The following is a 19,589-nucleotide window of genomic DNA, read 5'->3' on the forward strand; positions in this document are numbered from 1 at the left end:
ATTTTTTTTTTTTACGTTTTTTTTTTTTTACGTTTTTTTTTTTTAAACGATTTTTTTTACAAATTAATAATTTTTTTATAATTATTATTTTTTTCAAAACTTTTTTTTTTAATTCATTTACTATTCATGAATAGTAAATAAAAAGAAATTAATTAATTTACTATTCACATGAAAGCGATATGATAGAAATTATTAATTACAAGTTACATAATATACCCCTGAAGTATTTAATAAATACGACTTTTTAAAATTTTACGTATCATTTTGATTCTAAAATATTATTATATTATTATATTCTATTTCAATATTATTATATTATTATATTCTATTTCAATATTATTATATTATTATATTTTATTTCAATATTATTATAATTAAAAATATAGCGTTTTAGCGCTCCCGGCAGCGGCGCCAAAAACTTGATGATGTAGCGTGAGGGTACGAAATAGTATTATTTTTACTAGGAAATACTACAAAATATGACACAAGTTTTATTAATTTACGGATGGGATATACCTAAACCTTGCTACAACACTATAGGCAGTGTACCTAATCGTAGAGTAGTGTAGTTTTTAGTAAGTCCGGTTCGTTCCACAGGGAGCTAGTGATTACGTACTATATTTTTATAAAACTATATTTATATAAATATATATATATATATAAGTAGTAATATTATTATAAAAGGGGGGTTTTTACCGTTTAATGACCGGTTTGTCGATTTTATATTTTTAAGCGTAAAGATAAATGACAATAATTAAAGTGCGTAAAATAAATAAATGACGATAAATAAAATAACAATAAATAAAATTGCGATAGAATATGAAATAAAAGGATTATGCTTATTTAAACTTCCGTAATCATGATGTTTGACGTTTTGATTTTAATTAATTGTTACTCGGGTTAATTGTCCTTTGTCATGGTTTATTTGATACCTATCTGGTTTTTATCCATAATAGTCCATCGGTCATAAATATAAAGTGCGAGTGTCCTCGTCAAATTACCCTTATACCCGAAGTCAAATATTCCAACTAATTAAGGATTTAAACTGTGACGCAGTTATCACTTCTGTCAACAATTACACCAGTTATCACTGTATGTAATCTACCCCTGTTTTGATTAGATATGAATATTAATTTACCCACTTGATCAGTTTGAATAATCAATTACCCAACCCGAATAATTAATTAAATGATTATAATAGATTCCATATGAATGTCACTAAATAGGACAACCATAATCATTATTAATTATTAGGATAATTAATTTGAAGATAGGTTCGACAGACTCCAATGAGTTGTCACTCAATTAGACAATACCCCCCATCTATTAATAGTCAATAGTCCAATTTCCACAAGTGTCGGTCTTTTGCCCAAACCTTAATTATGGTACAAAGCCCAATTACCCAATTTTAGTAATTAGCCCAACATCATGATTACTTCGTTTTAAATAAGCATAATAATAACTTAGCTACGAGACATTAATATAAAAAGGTTGAACATAACTTACAATGATTAAAAATAGCGTAGCGTTACACGGACAGAATTTCGACTTACACACTCAAACGATCTCTATCATAAATCTTATTATTATCATAATTTAAAATTAAAATTAAGATTATTGTTATATCTTATTACATTAACATTATGATAGAGATTTTTAGATATTGATATTGATAATAGATTTTTAGGATAGAAAAAGGGATGATTTTCAAATGATCGATAATCATCGCCTTTTATAGGCAAAATATGAAATTGAATTTTCATTTACGACCCCTGAACTATGCTAAATTAACAACTTTTTATTATTTAATATTATTCTTATTATGAATTATTTAAATATTATATTTTATTCTTGTGCATAGTTGACTCGTAATTTTTACACCGTTGCGTCGAGCGTTGAGAGTTGACTCATGTCCCGGTTCCGGATTTTCGAACGTCCTTGCGTACTATTTTATATCGTGTACTTTGCGTTTTGTAACTTGTACTCTTGTCATTTTTAGACGTTCTTCATCAATAATTTGAACCTTTTTAATTGTATCTTGTACATTTGAGCTTTTTGGACCTTTTTGTCTTCAATTTGTCGAATCTGCCTTTTATCTTCGCACTTATTTAATATAAACGAATATCACTTGAAAATGGAACAATTGCAACTAAAATCTTGTCTTTCTTGGGAGATAATGCTATGAAATATATGTTCCTTTTTAGCCTTATCAATGGATATAAATACAAATATAAGTGTATATATAGAATTCTGAATTATAATGTACACGTAATCAATTAGAATTAAAAATGTAGAATAATAAATAGAATAAATAAGTTACTATGATATATATATATATATATATATATATATATATATATATATATATATATATATATATATATATATATATATAATTATTATTGTAAGGTATAAAAATTAAATGTTTAAAATATATATATATCTATATTAAAAAGGGACATATGTAATATTAATTACAAGTTTAAAAATAGTGTTTTATCAATGTTATTAATATCACCCTCATTTTATTATTAACATTAATATTAACATTATTAATTGTATTACTAATATTATTATAATATATAGATATGAAAGTAGAAATAGGTAACTTGTTATATCTTGATTATTACTTGTATTATCCTTAGATATTATTATCATTAATAAAATTATCATTATCATTTTTATAATCATTATTATTATTAATGTTATTATTATTATTTTTAATAAAATTATCGATATTTTTTTAGTATTATGGAATTATTATTATTTCTATTATCATTAACAAAATATTATTATTAATATTGATATAATTATTATTTGTAATATTGTTAATTATTTTTATTATTAATATAATTATTATTATTAAATTAATATTAAATATATATAAAAAATGGAAAATTGTACAATCCGTTACCCGTGCCCATCAATCTGTAGTTGATTTTGTAATTTGTCCCTAAATTGATTACAAGTCGATTTCAAGCAACAATTTAAAACAGCAATCAATCGCTATATATTGTATACTGCAATTCAAAGGATTAAAAGAAATAAATAAAAAGAAAAAAACCCAGTATTTCTCTGTTCTTGAACTCAAAACCTCATAACCCAAATTCGAACTCAATTTCAAAAACTAAAAATGTAGAAGTGTTAAGAATCCACTAAACAAACTTCGTGTAAAAATTTAGCTTTCAATTCCTCATATCGGTTAAGAATTCGAGAGTCAAACTATACAAGCAAAAAAAGTCAACATTTGTTCTTCAGCTAAATTCGAATTTTCTGTTTTAGATTGGGTTAAATTGATAATTTTTACAGTTTCTAGAGGTGATTTAAAACATATTTGGTGTTATAATCTATGGCTAAAGCGTTCCAAAAATCAAAATTTATTTATGAAGTTCTTATTTTTTTTGCGACACAACAGGTACCTATATATATATATTATTTTTTTTTTCCAATAAATCCAATCACTTCAATTAAGTCATTTCTGTTTTACTTATGAATTCTAAAAACAAATAAATAACCTGTTGTTATCATGGTAAATGTTATGGGTCGATTGTTTTTGTGAAGAGGAAGAAGACATAAGAACTTAGAATAATCGGTTAAATAAAATAAACTGGGGTTTTAAAACAGAAAAGCAAGGGACGGAGGAATGGTTTAGAGTGTTGACGGGTGAGCGGAAGGTCACGGGTTCGAGCCCGGCTTGAGGCATCTATTTTTTTTTAAAGCCTATTTTAGTGAGGTATAATTCTATTATTATTATTATTATTATTATTATTATTATTATTATTATTATTATTATTATTATTATTATTATTATTATTATTATTATTATTATTATTATTAGTATTATTACAATTATTATTATTAATATTAATTATGGACTACTAGTTATTATCATTATTATTAATAAATATATTAGTTATCATTTAACATAATTATAATTTCCATTATGATGATGATTATTACTATTGTTACTACTAATATTATTACCATCAATAGTATTATTATTATGTAGTATTATTATTAATATTATCATTTGTAATATGGTTGTTATTATTATTATTATTATTATTATCATTATAAGTATTATTATTATTGTTAATATTATTATTATTATTATTATGATTAGGATTATTAATATTATTATCATTATGAAGTAATACAAATTGTTATCATTTTCATAAATATTATTAATAGTATCATTATTATAAATATAAGTAGTAATATTAGTATTATTACTAAAAGTATCATAACTTTTAAATCTATCATTTTATTAAAACTATTATTATTACTATCATTATTATTATTATTATTATTATTACTATAATTATACGTATTCTATTATTATTATTATTATTATGTTGCAAATCAAAGATTTTCTATATAAAAATATATTCAACGATATATAAAATGAATTTATAAAGAAATATATAAGTTAATGGTATAAAAATTTATATCACTAATAATAATAATTGTTCGATTACAATTATGTGTGTTAATACATATACAAATGATATAGGTTCGTGAATCCGAGGCCAACCCTGCATTGTTCAGTATCGTCGTATGAATATTTTTACTACAAAATATTGTAGAGCGAGTTTCATTACTCCCTTTTTAACTGCTTTTGCAATATATATTTTTGGGACTGAGAATACATGCGCTTTTATAAATGTTTGACGAAATAGACACAAGTAATTGAAACTACATTCTATGGTTGAATGATCGAAATCGAATATGCCCCTTTTAGCTTGGTAGCCTAAGAATTAGGGAACTGGTCCCTAATTGACGTGAATCCTAAAGGTAGATCTACGTGAACTAACAACCCCCATTCTGAAATTTGGAATGCTTTAGTACTTCGATTTTATCATGTCCAATGGGTGTCCCGGAATGATGGGGATATTCTATATGCATTGTTAATGTCGGTTACCAGATGTTCACCATATGAATGATTTTTATCTCTATGCAGTTTGCGAAATGCCTGATATGAGATGTATATTTATTAGAAATGAAAATGAAAATCTTGTGGTCTATTAAAATTATGGAAATGATCGATTATGATAAACTAATGAACTCACCAACCTTTTGGTTGACACTTTAAAGCATGTTTATTCTCAGGTATTAAAGAAATCTTCCGCTGTGCATTAGCTCATTTTAAGGATATTACTTGGAGTCATTCATGGCATATTTCGAAAGACGTTACATTCAAGTCGTTGAGTTTATCGAGACTATTATTAAGTCAATTATAGTTGGGTGTATTATGAAATGGTATGCATGCCGTCAAGTTTCGATGTAAAGAAAGTTTGTCTTTTAAAAAATGAATGCAATGTTTGTAAAATGTATCATATAGAGGTCAAATGCCTCGCGATGTAACCAAATGTATTGTATTCGTCCTTATAGATTAGGACGGATCTTTACAATATATATATATATATATATATATATATATATATATATATATATATATATATATATATATTAAATAAATATTATTAATTATTTAACTTATCTACATAATTAAACTTATAATACTTTATTATAAGTTTTTTTCAAAAATAAATTAATAATGTTAATACATTAATAATTAATAATATTAAATATATTCAAACTTATATAATATATATATATATATTTATATTTATTATATAAGTAAAGTATTTAAAGTGTCGTATTCCTATACGAGCGATTTCTAATATACGATTAATATTATACTTTCGCATAATATTGGGGAGGAGATATTTTTGATAATGCTAAAAACGAACACATATTTCATAGCATTATCCCTCAAGAAAGACAAGATTTTAGTTGCAATTGTTCTATTTATAAGTGATATTCGTTTAAATAATAAAAGGTGAAGAAAAAAGGCAGATTCGACGATTTGAAGACGCAAACGACCAAAAAGCTAAAAAGTACAAAGTACAATCCAAGTGGTTCAATATATTGATGAGAAACGTCTAAAAATTACAAACGTACAAGCCACAAAACGCAAAGTACAAGATATTAAATTATACGAAAAGGCGTTCGAAAATCCGGAACCGAGACATGAACCAACTTTCAACACTCGACGCAACGGAGCTGAAAGTACAAGTCAACTATGCACAAAAATATAATATAATATTTAAATAATTCATAATAAGAATAATAATAAATAATAAAAAGTTGTTAATTGAGCATAGTTAAGGGGTCATAAGTGAAAATTTCAAATCAACATTTGCCTATAAAACGAGGCTACGGAGAATGAAGAAAGACACACCTTTTTCCAATCTTCTTTCTCTATATATGTAATTTATATATATTTATAATTATAATTTTAATTTAAGTTTAATAATAATTGAGTTATTGTAAGAAATGTTTTACGGGTTTTAAAGTCGGAACTCTGTCCGTGTAACACTACGCGATTATTCACCACTGTAAGCTATGTTCTTCCTTTTTAAATTAATGTCTCGTAACTAAGTTATTATTATGCTTATTTGAGCCGAAGTAATCATGATGTTGGACTAAATATTAAAGATTGGGTTATTGGATTTTGTACCATAATTAGGGTATGGACAAAAGACCGACACTTGTGGACATTGGACCATGGACCATTAATAGATGGGGGCTATTGTCTAATAGAATGACAACTCTTTGGAGTCTGTCGAACCTATCTTCAAATTAGTTAATCTAATAATTATTAAATGATTATGCATGTCCTATTTAGTGACGTTTATACGACATCTTTTACAATCATTTAATTAATCCATTGGGTTGGGTAATTTATTATTCATTCTGGCCAAGTGGGTAAATTAATAATCATGGACTAATTAAAACAGGGGCGGATTACATACAAGAGTAATTGGGGTAATTGTTAACAAAGTATTAAGACCATGGATTACACACAGTCGATAACCTGGTGTAATTATTAACAAAGTATTAAGACCTTGTTACAGTTCGAATCCCCAATTAGTTGGAATATTTGACTTCGGGTATAAGGTTAATTTGACGATCATTTTATAATTATGACCGATGAACTATTATGGGCAAAAACCAGATAGGTATCAAATAAATCCAGGACAAAGGACAATTAACCCATCATAATAAATTAAAATCAAAACGTCAAACATCATGATTACGGAAGTTTAAATAAGCATAATTCTTTTATTGTATTTCTCATCGTACTTTCATTTACTCGCAATTTTATTTATTGTCATTTTAATATTGTTATTTATTTTACGCAGTTTAATTATCGTCATTTATCTGTACGCTTAAAATATAAAATCGACAAACTGGTCATTAAACAGTAAATCCCCCCAAAGTTACCTATAATTACTATATCTAGTTTAACTACTTAATTAACTAATTTGACCTAGTAAGACACCCAATAATAGTGTCCACGGATCGACCTCTCAGACTTTACCTTAGCTATATTATTACACGATAGGTATACTTGCCTTTTGTGTTTTAGTTTAATTTAGGTGATTTCCTGTAGTAAATAAATATAAAACTGATAGCCGTTTCATACACCCTCTAGAACACATCAAGTTTTTAGCGTCGCTGCCGGGGACACTTTTTGTGTCTTCACGGGGTATTTAAGTTTTTTTTTTAATTTTTGATTGATTAAAGATATATTAATTTAAATATAATAATTTAATAAATATAATGATATAATAATATTAAAATAAAATATAATAATATTGAAATAAAATATAATAATATAATAATAATTTTGAATCAAATTTGAATCGTAAAGTTTTAAAAAGTCGTATTTATTAAATACTTCAGGGGTATATTATGTAACTTATAACTAATAATTTCTATCATGTCGATTTCATGTGAATAGTAAATTAATTAATTTACTTTCATTTACTATTCATAAATAGTAAATGAGTTAAAAAAAAAGTTTTTTAAAAAAATAATAAAAAAAAAATTATTAATTTCGTGAAAAAAAAATTTAAAAAAAAAATTTAAAATCCTTAAAAAAGAAATATTAAAATCGTTAAAAAAATATAAAAATAATTTTTTTTTTCTAAAAAAAATATTTAATATATATATATATATATATATATATATATATATATATATATATATATATATATATATATTTAAGATTTTGTCTATAAAATTAAAAAAAAAATATATTTATTTTAAGTTTTATTACCTTTAGATTTTTAGACTCTAGTTACAACTTTTAGTATTAAGTTTAGTTTTGACATAGTTATTTTTATACTTTTAGATTTTTAGGCTTTGCCGTAAAATCTCTTAAATGCTTTTTCTTTAGACTAAGATTTAGGTGACTTAAAATTTTGCGACGCCGTGTTAAAATTTTAGTATCATTTTAAGTAATTGCCGTTTTTCGTTTAGAATCTCTTTTAAGTTTCGACGCGCTACTTTCTTATTTTTATTTTTTCGACGTTTTTCGACGTTTTTCGACGCAATCTTTTTCTTTTTTATTTCTCGACGCTCTAGTTTTTAGGACATAGAATTTTCTATTTCTTCTCTAAAATTTCAAACGAAAAATTATTTTAAGCGATTAAATTGATAGACATCTAAATTTTCTGGTTCGTAGTAATAGTTGAATTTGTTAGTGGCGAGTTGTGGGCTTCCGATTTAAAGGGTCTTGGCTACCTGCTGCATCTATTGGCTATAAACGTGGGCAAAATCAGAAAAGTCTATTAATTTGATAACTTATATAATTTTTATTTTTATAACAAATAGGATATTCAGTGAATGCACCGAGCAAAACGTTCACCACCTTTCATACGTTCACCACCTGTAACTCGATCAAGGCATCTAGCCAATATTGTTGCCGTTGATTTTTCTTTAGAATCATCATCTAGTCGAACAAGTTCTCCAACTCAAATTTCCGATAATCCATTTTTTGAACCCGACTTCACAACTGAGAATCCGGAGGATATTCAAGGACAATTCCAATATCCTGAACCACTAATCATTCCTCCTGAACCACAAATAGTTAAATCAGAATCTTCTAGTGATTCGAATTCAAAAAATTCAATTATGGAAGTAACGGAACCTCAAAGTATGGAAGACCGAATGAGAGCCACACGCACGGGCCAAGGTCACGCCATTAATCAGCCAGATGTTAGAGCATCAGATTTTGAAATCAAAGGATAAATCCTACACATGATCACCAATCAGTGCCAATTTGGTGGTACAACAAAAGAAGATCCAAACGAACATCTTCGAACTTTTAATAGGATTTGTAATCTATTTAAAATCCGAGAAGTTGAGGATGAAACTATTTATCTTATGTTGTTCCCATGGACTTTAAAAGGAGAAGCCAAAGATTGGTTAGAATCGTTACCTGAAGGAACGATTGACTCATGGGATATTTTAGTTGAGAAATTTCTTCAAAGATTCTTTCTGGCATCTAAAGCCGTGAGACTTCAAGGAGAAATTGCCACGTTCGTGCAAAAGTCAAATGAAACGTTATATGAGGCATGGACAAGATTCGGAAGGATGTTGAGAGGATGTCCTCAACACGGTTTAGATACTTTTCAAATAGTGCAAATTTTCTATAAAGGCGTCGACATCGCCACACGAAAAGCCATCGACACAGCAGCTGGTGGTTCCATTATGAAGAAAACCGCAACCGAAGTTCACAAGATCATTGATAACACAGCATCCCACTCTCATGAGTGGCATCAGGAAAAAGATATTTTTCATTCATCTAAAGCGGCTAGAGCCGATTCTAGCCATAACTTTGATTCTGTTTCCGCAAAAATAGATGCTTTCGAGAGACGAATGGAAAAGATGACTAAAGATATTCACGCAATACGAATCAGTTGTGAGCAATGCGGTGGACCACACTTAACGAAAGATTGTAATGTTGAGCAAACGATGGAACAACGAGAGAATGTTTCCTACATAAACCAAAGGCCGGGAAATAATTATCAAAATAATTATCAACCGCCAAGGCCAAACTTTAATCGAAATCAAAACATTCTTTACAATCCAAATGGACCCAATAATAACTCATACAACCAACAAGGTCCGAATAACCAACCAACTCAAAACAACACTTTCAATCAACAAAGATCTGGCTTGTGTAAACCACCACAACAAACCGAAGAGAAAAAGTCAAATCTGGAAGAAGTGGTATTTAAGCTAGTTGAATCTCAAACACAATTTATTGAAACTCAAACCCAAACGAATGAAAGGTTTGATCAGTCATTTAGAACTCAACAAGCTTCCATTTTGAATCTAGAAAAACAAGTAGGTACTCTTGTTAGATTGATGAGTGAAGGGAACAAGGAAAGCTACCGAGTAATAATGAAGTAAATCCTCGGAATGAAAATGTTAACATGGTATCAACAAATTCTGAAAAACCAACACCAGAAGATGGGAAAGTTTTAGATGTGAGTAACAATGAAGAAGTTACAACACCACCACCACCCGAGTATGTAAAGCCAGTGGTGGCACCATACAAAACACCCATCCCGTTTATAAGAAAAGGAGTTGAGTATGAGCAAGTGATAGGTAATAAAGTTTGTGATACCTTTGGAAAAAAGAAGAAGAAGAAGAATAAGAAAGTGCAAGAAACAAAAACCGTAGAAGTAAACCCGGTGAAGACAGTTCCACCAAAACCTCCACCTAGGGTAGGTGATCCGGGTGAATTTATTGTTCCTTGTCTACTAAGTGACTGTGTCATGTATGATACACTTGCAGATTTAGGTGCAAGTGTGAGTGTTATGCCTCTTTCATTATATAAGAGATTAGGAGTAGGTGAGTTAAGTCCAACGGATATGAGTGTTCGACTCCTTGATCAAACCATTAAGTACCCAGTTGGAATTGCTGACAACCTACCCGTTCAAGTAGGTAATTTAACCTTTCTAGTCGAATTCATTGTCATTGACATAGAAGAGGACCCAAACATTCCTCTAATTTTAGGTCGACCATTCTTAGCGTCCACCGGGGCGTTATTTGATGTAAGAAAGGGTAGAATGACACTTAGTAATGATGAGAAATCGATCACCTTTATGATTCGAAAGTCTAAATCTCCACCAACCAAAACCGTTGAACCAGCAAAAACGATTGGTAAGAACCATGTTGTTTTACCAACTCCAATGGTAGTGCTCAACAATAATAAAATGCCTAAGTGTGGGGAAAATGAAGTAACACCTAATGATGACCTGATAACAAATAACCCCGTTGTTGATACGAAATTAAATGATCCTGTTATTAATAGTTCAATGAAGAAACTTATTAAACGAATTCGCGATGCTAGAACCAAGGAGAAATTTAAGTTATGTAACCGGTTAGTATCCAATCTGTCGCCTAAAGAAAAGGCGAAATTAGTTGAATTTGTGGATATTACACAAGAATCCGACCAATGGTTTAAAGCAAAAGTCACAGATATGCAAGTTGATTATGGTCCAAGAAAAATTGACGATGAAGTTAATCACAATTTTGACACCACAGCTACCTAAGTGTGGGGAGATTTAAAATGTTCTAAAAATAAAATGCTGTCTAGAGTTAGTTGTTCTGTTCTCGTGTAGTTCCGAGAATGGAATCCGATTGGTCTTTTCCACTAGCAGACACTAAAGAACTAGTTTTCTCCCCCCATTCTGAATTTTTTTTTTTTTGTAGGTTTTATATGAAATTAATATGCTTTTTAAATTTAAGTTTTGTGTGATTTTAAAAACGAAAATTTACTTTATTTAATTAAGTTTTAAAAAAATGATTTCTAAAATTCGTCGTGAGTTAAACACTAGGTCATTGAACCGAAATTGCTTTACCTGAGGGCGGGACGACAAATTTTGTTATCATTATTGTTATCATAACGAGCCATAGGACTAATTGAACACATTTCGACCGATCTTGTGTCGTAATCGGTAATTGATACAACTTACTTGTTTAGGTCAAGGCTAAGCAACTTTCATGCACACGTTTACTTTGTGAAGTACATTTATACTCGTGCACTCGAGGTGAGATCATAGTCCCATCTTTCAACAACTTTTATACTTTTAAATCATGGGATGAGAAACATATACAGTTTTATACTACATATTTTATACTTTGAACACAAGTACGGAAACAAACATTCCACAGCGAGTTAGAACAAAAATCCTCAATTCGATTATCATTAGTTACACTTGCAGGGTGTAAGCGAGAACTTATATTGTGTGGCCATACGGGTTTGACAAACCCTCATTCGGACGGTTCGCTACCGTTATGCGGATGAAATATATTTTTGAGAAACAGTGTATGTTCTAACACTATTGTGATGGGGTTCTATGGAAACATTAAGTCTTGATAATTGGGTGCTCGCGAAACATACTTTTGGAATGCAAACGATTTGGAAATCAACTTTATGGAAATACTAAATCTTGTGGTTCAAAATATAACGTTTACAAACACCTATGATTTCACCAACGTTTTTTCGTTGACAGTTTTCTATATGTTTCTCAGGTTCATGAATGGCTATTTGATACATGCTTCCGCGTACACTCATACTGGCTTGGGGTCAAGCATACATGCATACACTAGTGATAGCACCTTTGGATTCAAACAAATGTTTACATACTTACGCTATTTATAGCAACCGTGATTTTAAACTAATTATGTCGCAAGTTATTTCAATTATACTTTGTTACTTTTGTAACTTAAACTTGTTGTCGAACCGTTTGGTAACTTAAAACTTTGCAAGTCATGCACGTTTCAAATGAATGCGACATAATTTTGGTCAAACGCGTCTCATTTAGGGACTATGACCACGTAACGGGACCTAAGTTAACGGCGCCGTCAATGGCGATTTTGACGGGTCGCTACATTAGTCGACCATATGTGCATTGTAGTCGACCATTAAGTGGGTTGACTAACAATAAAAACACAATTTTTTTGGATAAGATATATCAGATAAGATTTTATTGATATTGGATATGATTTTTTGGATTTTAGATAAGGTTTTTGATGTTGTTTCAAGCCTATAAATACTCCCTCATTTTACTTGATTCATACACAACCTTTCTTCTAATCTTACATTGTCTACTCACAAAATGTCTAGTTTATTTGCTTCTGTCGTAAGTGATGATCTACTACTATGTTGTTGTTGGATTAACTTTTCCAAACATCCAAAGAGGTCCAATCGTGTTGAGTTTTGATCGTTGGTTACGATCAGTTATAACCAAAGAGGTCCAAGCGTAAATCAAACGATTGACCAACTAATGTCAAAATGGTCCTCATTTATGCAACCTTGTCGTAAGTGGAATGCAATATAGCAAAGATTAAGTCGTAGGACTAACAGACTCGAAGGTGCACATGAATTTAGGGGTCGAGTTGAAAGACAATATCAACTTTAATATGGGAAAATGTTTGAATATTTCTATGTTTGGGATTTTGTTAGACAACATAATCCTACTTTTGAGTAGTTTTTTATTTATGTTTTTTGTGTTACCATTATATGTTGTGTTTTCCGACAAGTTATGTAATTCCAATCTACTCTGTCATCTAATTTAGTGAAATAAAATTTAATTTGAACAATAATTATTAGATATTATCTCATACTACATTTATTACACAAGAAATAACACAAATTACAAACATATAATATACCTAACTTATTAATAAACTACAAAGACTTAAACACATGACAGTTAAACAGACAACATACAAACAGACATACCTAACATGCATGACAGTTAAACACATTTAAAACACAAAGAAGAAGCTAATCATCACTCAAATTATGTTGAGCATGACTCTTCATGTTTTCCCTTCCCCTTTCCCGTCCCCTTCGGCTTTGCCTTCGTTTTTGACTTAGACTTTGACTTTTGTGTTCGATCTAATAGATCATAATGTGCGGTGCAAGTTTATCTAGTGTGTCCATATTCCAAGCAACAAATGCATTTTCTTTTAGATTTGAAATTGTCTTTGTCTTCTCCTTGGGACGGTATACGAGCAGTACTCTTCGGTCGACCTGATTGTCGTTTTCTAACCAACAACGGTAGAATTTAGTGTTTCTGCAATGAATCAGGGTTGATGGTTTGTATCTAGAGCTTGTGGAGCGAAAATTTGTATTTTGAAATGTGAAACTCGCTATATCATTGTTTAATATGGATAATCGATCAACATTATGGTCACCCGTGCTGTTTTCGGTCGACTATAGTGGTAGACCAACCTAACATTGTAGTCGACCAACGCCTTTATAAACTATAGTCGACCACATTAAAAAATGAAGAGGTCGACCATACAATATGGTAGTCGACCGCAATGTTGGTCGACCTAATGGTGTAAAAATACAATTTTTTTAAAAATGTGTATTTTGAACGAAAACATTGAAAAAGTGTATTTTGACGAATTTCCCTTAATGGATCGTGTGACCGATGTCTCTAGTCTCTAGTTACATGATTTCAATTGGGGAAAAAAGGATTTCAATTGAGAAAAAAAGATTAAACCAATAAATAACACGTGTTAAAAGTCTAAACACATGGACAACACGTGGTAATGAGGTTTTCTTCGTTTTTCTAGTTTCGAGCCTAGCCAGTTTCTTGTTATATTCTTGTTCGTTTTTTTCATTTTTAGATGCTAATCTTTTTAGTTTATTGTAAATAGCAAGCCACTCCACTATCACTACAAAGGCCAGATAGAAGCAAACTCTCCCGAATACGACTCCCGAATACGACAGATGCGAAAGCGGGGAAGTCGGAAGTGGCTAAAGAAGTCGCCTTTGATATATACTACTAGTATTCGTTTTTTTTTTTTTTTTGCCACGTGGTGTTTAAACTTTTAACACCCGTTATTTATCGGTTAATTTTTTTTTCTTTCCCCAATTGAAACCTTTTTTCCCCAATTGAAATCCTGCAACAATCGTTACCGTCAAATGTTTTAGTTGCGTGAATAAACTAGGGAAAGGTGCTCCTTCCGGTCCGTTAAATATTACTACTAATTTATGACTTGACTCAATTGTTGGTCACTTGGTTGCAACCCTAAATCTGCGCAAATAACATTCGAAACCCTAAATCTAGGCATTCATCTTCGAAGAGTACTACTAATCCTAATGTCAATCAGGCTCATTCAGCATATTCTTGGAACCAGATCTTCAAGGTGTGCAACCATCATTCTAATTGTTGCTTATCTAATGTTTTTCCTTTTGTGTGATATTCATCATTTGTAGTGATCATGAGCTTAATCGAAAGCTATTGTTGTGGTCAAGATCAATTGTAAGTATAAGGGTTAACAGCTGCTCTTTACCAGTGAGTTATAAATTATATCTTATTTACTTACGATTAATTGTTGTTATCTGTCTATTTAGATTCGAAGATGTGCTTGATGAATGGATAAAGCAATTTAATTTCACGGTACTCTCAACTTTCAAGTTAGATGTTGTTTAACTATATTTTATTGTGTGAATTTTATATATATTTGTGTAATGGATATACATGTTTGACTTCGTTTACATGTAGGTTAACTTATTCTTTAGTTAACTGGTGGTTTATGAGGTGCCTTTATTGTTTCATTTCATTGTCTTTTGCAGTTGACCCATTTATAGATTAATGACTCAATGTGGGTTACACTTTGCCTCTTAATGGGTCGTATAAGTGACCTTAATGTGTTTGCCGTACACTGTAAGTAGATTGCTAAAATGTGTAGCTCGTAAAATGGAAATAACGTGTATTGTTAGATCCCATGCATCTTACTTGCATTTAGGTTTATGGTTGTACACAATTGTAACTACTAGAGAGCATCCTTTGTTATATTTATTATGTTTGGAATATAGTACATTGGATTTCCTAAATATGCATCAATATTGTTCATTTATTATATGGAGCATGATTAAAGAATGCATCATTTATGATATTGACCAGCATGTTCATTCAGTCAGGTAGTTATGTTTAGTAAATTTCTTAATATTTATAATTATACTCTTGAAAGCATAATTATTATATATATACGAAGAACATGCAATGTACTTTCCTATGAATCAAAGTGTAACAATGGCGACTAGGGTTCTTGTTTCCATTAGTATTATTGTAATATTAATTTCAATTTAAATGATATACTGATTGCATGAAACATTATCTTCTTTTCTGTTTATATTCTTGAGTACTGATAAGACCAATTAACCTGATTATCTTTACACCACCTAACTTATCTTAAAATAATACAGTAATAATGAAAAGACCAACTGCTACATAGTAAATTAAGATGCAAAAATAGCATCTATTAATTAGATTCCCTTATTTTAATAAGGACAACCTTTTCCTGATATTGTCCTCTATCCTTATTTTTAATATATTGTTTTTTGCTGATTAACAAAAAAAAAAAAAAAAAAAAAAAAATTAGATTCCCTTATTGCTGTCTATAAGTAACCTCTTGTTTTTCATCACTACCTTAATCATCTCTCAAGATGCAAACTTTATTATTTATTAGAAGTGTGATTACTAAGTTTGTAGGGCTACTGTCATATGGCCCCATCTACAGGTTTAACTTCACTTTCATATTTATACAACGATTTGATTGCGTTTTTTTTCTTCTTGAAAATTTCATTATTGTGATTCATATTTGATTGTGGGTGTTATGAGAAGTTATGTACTAGTAGTAGGTAATTATATTTTAACAATCGTGTCTTAAGGGTGTAGACAAAAAATACATAGCTTTCGAACTTGCGGGCATAGCCCAACGGTTCCCCCATGTACTTTGTGTCATGAGATTAGGGAGAGGTCATGGGTTCGATCCTTAGGGATGACATGATTTTCTTTAAACCAATTGAACACCAATAATGGTGGTATATATTGACCCTATAGGGAGGTTTTACCGGATTCGTTCACGGACCTCTACCCGGACCACTGCCCGAATGGATTTGTTCCCGGGTACCGTCGATCGGGTTCGGGTTTCCGCCCGAACGTGTGTGTTACGTGCAAATGATGAGGGTCGTTGAAATAAATGATCTACTGATGCTAAAAAATCGCCGTTAAAAAAAAAAAAAAAAAAAAAAAATACATAGCTTTCTATTTACTTTACAATTAACCTCTAATTTTTTTATTTTGTTTTACATAGAGTAAATGTAAAGATATAAACTTTACCTCATAATTTATATCTATTTAATGAACTTTTTTGAGACAGCGTAACAAGAAAAAAAATAGACTATTAAGTTGGGACACATTGAGTAATAGTTAACACATACCAGGTTTGACTCATAAAGTAAGTTCATAATTGTTGATCCATACTACGGACTAACCATCCATTTTCAGACTGTTCATCAATACGAGAAGATATATGTTTAATTTCTTACTAAAACAAGCCAAAAATAGAAGTCCTTAAATTTATTGAATTGTGAAATTGAAGCTAAGTATAGAACCATAAAGATTGTATTGTGGTTGTATATATAACCATAAAGATTGTATTGTATTATTGTATTGTGGTTGTATATATAACCATAAAGATTGTATTGTATTGTATTATTGTATTGTGGATCTATACTAAGAGACTTTATTTGACTCAAAAGTCAACATGTGTGAATGCTGATCAGATTTCATATGGGAAGACAACCACTTGTAATTGTTGCTGATGCAGAGTTATGCAAAGAAGCTGGAATCAAGAAATTTAAAGACCTATCCGATAGAGGTGTCCCTTCTGCCGTATTAGGTTCCCCACTTATGAGTAAAGGTCTCTTTTGTCTAAGGTAATTCACGTTAACTAGGGCCCACTATGTGAAAAACCGTTTAACTTAATTAATTACACTGAACAAAATCACCCTTTACATTTCAGGGAATCAAGATGGAAAACAATGAGAAACGCAATAGTTTCAGTCTACCAACCATCACATTTGGCAAAATTAATCCCAATGATGCATTCATTCATTGAGAACACTGAACAAAACATTCATACAGATAATCAAGATGTGAATCTTGATGACTTATTACACAAAGTGACTACTGATATGTTTGGAAAAGCTGCATTCGGGTTTGATTTTGGTCTCTCTAAATCAAACAAAAATCATCATGAAGATCAACGTGCCAATTCGTTTATCAAGGAGCACTTATACTCTCTACATATGCTCAAGATGAGCTTGTCAGGCTCGTTTTCAATCATCATAGGCCTCCTTTTCCCGATACTTCAAGAGCCAATTCGCCAAATATTCAAGAGAATTCCATACACTATGGACTGGAAAATCGATCGAACAAACATGAATTTGAGCAACCATGTTAACAATATTGTGGCCAAGAAAATGGAAGTCAAAGAAATGGAGTCAAAAGATTTCTTGTCATTAATATTGAATGTAATAAGAGAATCAGATGATGTTTCTAGGAACTTATTTACACCAGATTACATCAGTAGCTTAGCATACGAGCACCTTTTGGCTGGATCACCATCAACAGCATTCACAATTTGTACTGTCATTTATCTTGTTTCTGGGCATTTACAAGTTGAGAAAAAACTGCTTGCTGAGATCGACGCATTCGGTCCACACGATCAAGTGCCAACTGCTGATGATCTTCAATCAAGATTCCCATATCTTGATCAGGCAAGTCCAGTTACAGTAACTGTATGCAATAATATAACCTTCAATTTCTCAGTACGTACATACAACAAAAGTAGAAGTGTCAACATGGGTAGATTAACAATTCAGAAATGGGTAAATTTGGCTTGGGTTGAAATGAGTCGGTTGGGTTGACCCAAGGCACTTTTTGTCGGAAAATGTTTTAACATTTTAAATTATATAACAAGCATGTCAAAGATGATTACAAAAGTAATATTTCCTTTAAAGATATTATCACTATATCAACCCATGCCAAATTTACCACTAGTCATATTTCTTTGACCCGTTATAGTTGAAACATAACCTGAACCAACCGATTTATAGGTAAAACGGTTTGAAATTGCTATAAAACCTCATGTTAAACGCTTTTCTTAAATTGTAGGTGATCAAAGAATCAATGAGGTTTTATGTAGGTTCTCCTTTAGTAGCAAGGGAAACGTCAAGACTAGTAGAGCTTGGAGGTTACATTCTCCCTAAGGTACTTTTTTTACTGCACAAGTTACTACTCTGAACTTGAATTCGTTTTTACACACTCATATTTGTTCTAGGGGACATGGGTGTGGTTAGCAATTGGAGTTCTAGCTAAGGATCCCAAGAATTTCCCTGAACCCGAAGAGTTCAAGCCCGAGAGATTTGACCCGAATTGTGATGAAGAGAAACAAAGGCATCCTTATGCATGGATACCCTTTGGGATTGGGCCTCGAGCGTGCGTCGGTCAAAAGTTTGCAATGCAAGAAATTAAGCTCACTTTGATTCATTTATACCAGAGATACGTATTTCAGCACTCCCCAAACATGGAAAGCCCTTTGGAATTCGAATATGGTATGTCTCTCAGTTTCAAATACGGTGTTAAAGTTAGAGCCATGAAACGGACGCAATGCTAGAATCATCACTTGGTGTTAAAGTTGCAAATTTGTTTCCTTATTTTGTACACTCTATAAATCGAAACCATAGCGTCTTGTAAACCTAATACTTCCGAATTTAATAAGAAAACTCTTTCTAGGTGGTCGTGGATTAAACCAATAGCAATATTGGATATAACCACGTTATATACCCGCGTTCTTTACGTTTCTTGCATTTATTTTATTTGTCTTCTTTGCGTGTTTGAGCATATTATCTG

At 30.5% G+C, this 19,589-nt stretch overlaps 1 protein-coding gene across 3 annotated transcripts; it reads left to right on the forward strand.

Moving 5' to 3' along the window:
- The first annotated feature begins 15,061 nt into the window (after nt 1-15,061).
- LOC139860325 (cytochrome P450 711A1-like) lies at nt 15,062-19,474 on the forward strand. 3 transcript variants are annotated; one of them, XM_071849093.1, is made up of 6 exons: nt 15,062-15,149; nt 15,242-15,287; nt 17,435-17,611; nt 17,698-18,454; nt 18,852-18,947; nt 19,018-19,474. In XM_071849093.1, the coding sequence occupies exons 3-6, from the start codon at nt 17,448-17,450 to the stop codon at nt 19,351-19,353; spliced, it is 1,353 nt and encodes a 450-aa protein (XP_071705194.1). In that variant the 5' UTR covers nt 15,062-15,149; nt 15,242-15,287; nt 17,435-17,447; the 3' UTR covers nt 19,354-19,474. The 3 variants fall into 3 exon arrangements, with proteins under 3 accessions (XP_071705194.1, XP_071705197.1, XP_071705202.1); XM_071849096.1 differs by having other exon boundaries at nt 17,459-17,611; XM_071849101.1 differs by having other exon boundaries at nt 17,503-17,611.
- The last annotated feature ends 115 nt before the right edge of the window (nt 19,475-19,589 follow it).

This window comes from Rutidosis leptorrhynchoides, chromosome 1, assembly GCF_046630445.1.
Source record: "Rutidosis leptorrhynchoides isolate AG116_Rl617_1_P2 chromosome 1, CSIRO_AGI_Rlap_v1, whole genome shotgun sequence".
Classification (NCBI taxonomy): domain Eukaryota; kingdom Viridiplantae; phylum Streptophyta; class Magnoliopsida; order Asterales; family Asteraceae; genus Rutidosis; species Rutidosis leptorrhynchoides.